This window comes from Culex quinquefasciatus, chromosome 3 (genome assembly GCF_015732765.1).
Source record: "Culex quinquefasciatus strain JHB chromosome 3, VPISU_Cqui_1.0_pri_paternal, whole genome shotgun sequence".
Taxonomy (NCBI): Eukaryota; Metazoa; Arthropoda; class Insecta; order Diptera; family Culicidae; genus Culex; species Culex quinquefasciatus.
In genome coordinates, this window is record NC_051863.1 from 132,685,093 (window position 1) to 132,691,409 (window position 6,317).

The window sequence follows — 6,317 nt, forward strand, 5'->3', positions numbered from 1 at the left end:
AGAACAAGCCATAGTTTCAACATTTGAATGCAAAAAGTGTTTAAAATGCATTTTACACTAATTCAGTTGTTTTGCAATCATTAGTCTTCAAAAAATGTCAGAAAAAAACTTTTTGCGATATTAAAGACCGAAAATTTTAAAAAATTCAAAAGATTTTTAAATCAACCCAAACATGCTTAAAAATGATTCCGAACGCAGGGGAATGAATTTTAAATAGATTTCAGCGGATTGCACTCAATTTTCCATTGAAATTTAGATGTTTCTTGAAAATTTTTTTTGCCCCCTGGTTTTTCGGGGCAACTTTGAAGGGAGGGACAACAACTTTAAATAAAATTCGTACCAGCCTTATGTGTTGTTGAAAAAATCGCAGCACGATCATTTTTTATGATTTTTTACCATTTTGTGTTTTTCGGACATTTTTTTTAATTAAAATTATACCGCTACCGATTTTGTTTTACATTTGTATGGAACATTTCCTGCACTACTGCCAAAGTGTATACATTTTTGTTTGGACTAATGATTTAAAAAGACTTTTTTGGTTAAAAGGAAATTACTCAATAAAAAATAATAAGTAATTCACAGAAATTGATAATTCTTGGAAGAATCGTTCTTCTTGAATACACAAAAACCTTTTTTCAAAGAAACTTTACGAGCATTTATATAAATGTTGATAACAATGTATTTTTGCAAATCTTTTCTACAAAATTAATAAATTGTAAATGCCATTTCCTGCTTTCTAATAATAATTTATGTTATTCTAAAAAATAAAAATGATTTTTTATTTATTTTAGTTTGTAAAATCTATAGAGCATGATAATGAAAAATCCCAACCATTAGGAAAATTAGAGGTTTGGATTAGAAACAGATAAAAACGGCTTCGTTTTCAACTTACTTACTTTGTACCTACTCAAGATATTTGAAAGCTTTCTTGAGGAACTCAAACTTTGAAAAAATAAATGTATGCGTTCCAAAAGTATGTTGATACCAACGTAGCCTAAAAAACATTTTAATTTTAAACCGGGAAAAAACCGGGAAATTGAAAATCGAAATCTGGTGGCCACCCTGCTTTAATACCCTATTGGGTACTAAAGCCCTATGTCAATTTTTATCTACAACGGTAAAAAACACGATCAAAAACCATTTCTGATCACTTTTTTTCATTTTAATGCAAAAAAAAAACTGTACTCAGAAAAATAAGCTTTATCGTTGTAAACAATAATATCAGCAATCTAAGCTTCATTTTAGGACCCAATTTGGTATATTGGACCTTTTCAAAAAATAATCCAGATTTCGTTTGTAATACATCGATGCCCGTGGTTAAAATAGATTTTTGAATTATAATAACTTTTATGAAAAATGTTGAATTTTTAATTAGGCCGTAGCAAATATTTTTTGAAGTTTATGTTCCTCGACTCTAATCAAAGTCGAGGGAGGGCAAAAAAACAAAAATTGAAATTACAGGCCACGGTGTCCACATTTGAATGAAAAAAGTGTTTTAAAATGCATCATACACAAGATCATACACCTGTCCAGTTGTTTTGCAATCATTGATTTCCAAAATTTCTAAGTACTGACGAAAATTTTCTTTTTGCGAGAAAAAAAAGTTTTTGCGGTGCTGTTCATTGTAATTTCTTTAAAGTTCAAAATATTTTTAAACGAGTCCAAACATGTTAAATATCATTATCAATGCAGAAAAAGACATTTTAGATTGTTCTCAGTTGATTAGACTTCTATTTGAATTGAAATTTTTATATTTTTTTGAAAAAATATTTTTTTACCCCCTGATTTTTCGGACCAATTTTGAAGGGGGGGGGGGGGCGACATAAACCCAGAAAAATATTTGCAACGGCCTTATCCAGATTTAAATTTATTGCATTATTATTATTTTTTTTTTTTGATTTGTTAGAATCTCGAATTTTTTAATTTTGCATTTGTGAGTTTTGGAATTTCAAAAAATTAAAAATTTCTAAAATTAAAAATTTCGAAAAATTAAAAAAGTTCCTAAAAGCTATTGCCCAGTCACGACGTTCTAGCAGGATTTTAGTGAAGTTCTAGCAGAGCTGGATATTCTTACAGCATTCTAGCAGAAAAGTTCCACCGTTCTAACAGGATTCTGACAAAACCAACTCTGCTAGAATATTTCGTCACTGGGTGTGTTGCATATCTCGAGTTTTTTTTGAAAAGGTACCTACCCCTGACTCAAGGCGGTTTCATAAACACCCAAAAAGCAAAAAATGGAAATTTGGTTTATAGGACCTTTTCAAAAAAAAACTCGAGATATGTTTGTAGGACCTTTTCAAATAAAATTTTAGATTTTTTTTTTTGAATTTCAAATTGTCAATTTTTTAGAATATTGGTATATGATTTTTTTTGTATTTTAATGATCAATTTTTGAATATTTGTGATCTTTCAAAATTCAAAAAAATTAAACTTCTTGTCTTGTCTCATGTACCTAATATGTTTTTTTTCATTTTTTTTAATTGTTACAATCTTAAATTTTTGGCCGGGACCGTGGTGTAGGGGTAAGCGTGATTGCCTCTCACCCAGTCGGCCTGGGTTCGATCCCAGACGGTTCCGGTGGCATTTTTCGAGACGAGATTTGTCTGATCACGCCTTCCGTCGGAAGGGAAGTAAATGTTGGCCCCGGTCTAACCTTAGAGGTGTTAGGTCGTTAGCTCACTCCAGGTGTAGGAGTCGTCTCCCTGGGTCCTGTCTCGATGGAGTCGCTGGTAGGCTGAATTTATTTTTGTATAATTTCTACAGTTTTGAATATCTAAATCTATTTTTTTTTTCAAATCCTGATTTTTTATTAACTTTTTGAGTTTCACAATCTTTGAATTTTATATTCTTTGAATTTTATTTTCCAACAATTTTTTTTTAATTTGATCTTTTTATTTTTGTTGAATATTTGTAAAAATTGTATTTTTTAAATTTTTAAATTTTTCAATGATTGCCATATTTCATCGCTTACGCTAAAGCTATGTGGCGCTATTTGAAATGTTCTCGGAATTTCAAAGTTCAATTAAATTGAAAAAATATAAAAATTTAATAATTTAAAAATGAAGAAATTTAAAAAAAAGTCGAAATTGAAAAATGCGAAGGCTGGTAAAAATTTTATTTAAAGTTTTTGTTTTGAAGTTAAGAACTTTTGAAGTTCAAGGTTTTTGTAATTCAAGAATGTTAAAATTTTAATTTATTGAATTGAATGATTTCATTGTAAAATGTGAAAACGAAAAAGTGACTGTACAAAATACACTAAATTGAAATAGACAAAAGATAATGACTAGAGATTGTACAATAATTCTAAAACTTTTGAAATCAAAACCAAACTAATAAAGATCGATAAACGTGATTAAAAATACAAAAAAAAAAGCCTAAAACAAGAAAAGTTAAGCTTTTCGTAGAACAAACATTTCTCAAAATTACGACGTTGTTATGGTATTTATGCAAAACAGAAAGATAAATTTAACAATTTGCTTTTTCCAGTTTTTTAGGAAATTCTTAACATTTTTTTCTAACAAATGTTTTGCAAACCCACCGTACACCCTTCACACATGCCCATATGCGGTGCACTCAATATCCCACATGTATTTTTTCCCTCCTCACACGCACATGTGACCGACCGGCCACTACACTCTCGCAGTCACACGGCCATAGGAAAAACTAAATAAATATTTATAAATATCACCCTCCAACCTCTACTAAACTCCCTTCCCGCTCTATTCCACTCGTGGGCGTTCCGTCTTTGGACAAAACCAGCAGCATAAAGTTCCCAGAAAATGACGCAAAAAAAAATCTGACCGCAACGCTGGGTCCCGTTTCAATTGCGCTGCTAACCTATCCGGAAATAGTGGTTTCCTTTGAACCTTCTGTCCCGCACCAGCAGCAGAGTGGCCTTCAACCTTCGCGTTTTTTTTCCTTTCTGTATGTACGACTCTCATACTAATTCGATTCTCTTCGTAGAAGAAGCGAGAACGACGACGACGTTCTCCGCAGCAGTGTGCTGTGCGCTTAATTAGTTTTTGTTAGGGTGACGCAATTATTTTCAAGATTTGTTGGTCCTTTTTAAAAAGTACTTAGAATTTATGATTTATGTATATTGAACACCGTTTTAACAATGATTAAATTTTAATTTATTAAATTTACACGGAACCACCCTAATCAATACACCTGAAACCGTTCGTATTGGTGCGCAATTGCTACAGCTGCCTTCTTCTTTATCTGCAAACTATACAAAATGCGTCTTGCAAGTGTGTCCTCGAAAGTGACTAATGCCCCCCTTATTTTCCAATCTGATTGAAGAAGCTGCTGCTGAATGAGATTGCGTTTTCTTAATTCTAATTGGATGAGGAATGTTTTTTCGAAGCTAGTTAAATCAGAAGTCAAGACGAGAGATTGTTCTTCTGTTTTGGATTCCTTATGTTTCCTTAAATCTACTCTTTATTCAATTTATTGTTTATTAAAATGTGTGTGTGTGTTTTTTAGTAACGAAGATCTTCCTTTTGTTCTGCTGTCGTTATTCCATCGTTCTTCAATTTCCATTTGAATTCCTTTCCAGAATTGTTTTTCTTCCATTTTAAACCAACTCTTTGTTATTTACAAGTCACAGAGCGTTGTTGTTGATGTTGCTGTTGTTCGAAGGTTACAATTTCGTTTTCTTCTTGCTGCTTGCTATTGATTTTCCCCCCTTCCACACCAGCGCCGGATTCACAGCCAGAACCCGGCAGTTGGCTTGAAGTGGGGCTTGCTTTTGTTGAGAAGGTGATGGTGGTGGTCCGGAACCATTGGCGCACACACGCACGCACAGAAGAACCACGGAACCACGGTGTGGCGGAGAGATGTTACTCGGGGGTTCTCGTTTTGCGGACCCCAGTCAGTCAGAAGGAAAAGGAGGAGGGCTGCGGGGGGAGGAGGGGCCAAGCAGGAGAGAAAAGGGGCGGGCGGGTCAATTTATGAAACCGGAATCTCCTGCACCTTCTGCGTAATATTTTCCACCTCCTTCTTGGACGCTTCCTCGAAGTTTTCCGTCAGCTCCGGCACGTCATCGTCGTCCTCGGCCACGGCGGCGCTGGCCAGCTTCTTCAGCTGGCTCAGACCCTCCGGACCCAGCTGGGAGATGATGCTCGGCAGCATTTCCGTAATCTGCTTCGTCTCGCTGTGGCCGGTGATGGCGAATGTGTTGGTCGCGAGCGAGGCCTGCGTCTTCGGGTTGTTGAAGTGGATTACGGTGCCGTCGTTCTTGATCATGTTGACCTCCTCGATGCCGGGGATCGTGTTCACGCCGAGCTTCTTCAGCGACAGCTGCAGCTTCTTGTCGTCCACGGCCGAGTTCGTGTGGACAATCTTCTTCTTGCGGCGGGGCATGCCCTTGCCGCCGATGCGGACTTCCGCGGCCTGGGCCTGCAGTTTCTTCAACTTTTCCGCGTTCATCGTTGCCGGGGGCTGCTTTTCACTGCAAACAAACAAGAAACCAGACAAGAATTAGCACCAATTTTGCACTTTTTCACCCGGGACCGAATCGAAACGCACGTTTTTCTGACAAATGTCGGGCAAAGAGAGCGAAATTTGCTGCTGCAGTGCAGGCCAGATTTTAGACGAGGTGTGATCGCTCGCCGCCGCCGCACTTTAGACCAGCGTGAAGTTGGCTGCCATTCGTGCGGGCCCCGGTGGTGGATTTGGGCAGGGGCACGGAAAATAAAAACATAAAAATTCTTAAACAAACAACGATTCTTAAATTCTTAAATTCTTAAATTCTTAAATTCTTAAATTCTTAAATTCTTAAATTCTTAAATTCTTAAATTCTTAAATTCTTAAATTCTTAAATTCTTAAATTCTTAAATTCTTAAATTCTTAAATTCTTAAATTCTAAATTTCTTAAATTTTTAAATTCTTAAATTCTTAAATTCTAAAAATTCTTAAATTCTTAAATTCTTAAATTCTTAAATTCTTAAATTCTTAAATTCTTAAATTCTTAAATTCTTAAATTCTTAAATTCTTAAATTTAAATTCTTAAATTCTTAAATTCTTAAATTCTTAAATTCTTAAATTCTTAAATTTTAAATTCTTAAATTCTTAAATTTTAAATTTAAATTAAATTCTTAAATTCTTAAATTCTTAAATTCTTAAATTCTTAAATTCTTAAATTCTTAAATTCTTAAATTCTTAAATTCTTAAATTCTTAAATTCTTAAATTCTTAAATTCTTAAATTCTTAAATTCTTAAATTCTTAAATTCTTAAATTCTTAAATTCTTAAATTCTTAAATTTTAAATTCTTAAATTCTTAAATTCTTAAATTCTTAAATTCTTAAATTCTTAA

General features: G+C 33.9%; 1 protein-coding gene across 1 annotated transcript; it reads right to left on the bottom strand.

Annotated features, from left to right (window-relative positions):
• Positions 1–4,398: 4,398 nt before the first annotated feature.
• LOC6036541 (transcription factor BTF3 homolog 4) lies at positions 4,399–5,666 on the bottom strand. The gene is made up of 2 exons (XM_001846534.2): positions 5,530–5,666; positions 4,399–5,452 (listed from the first exon to the last, which is right to left on the bottom strand). Exon 2 carries the CDS (start codon positions 5,428–5,430, stop codon positions 4,951–4,953), a length of 480 nt encoding a protein of 159 aa, XP_001846586.2. The 5' UTR covers positions 5,431–5,452; positions 5,530–5,666; the 3' UTR covers positions 4,399–4,950.
• Between the last annotated feature and the right edge of the window lie 651 nt (positions 5,667–6,317).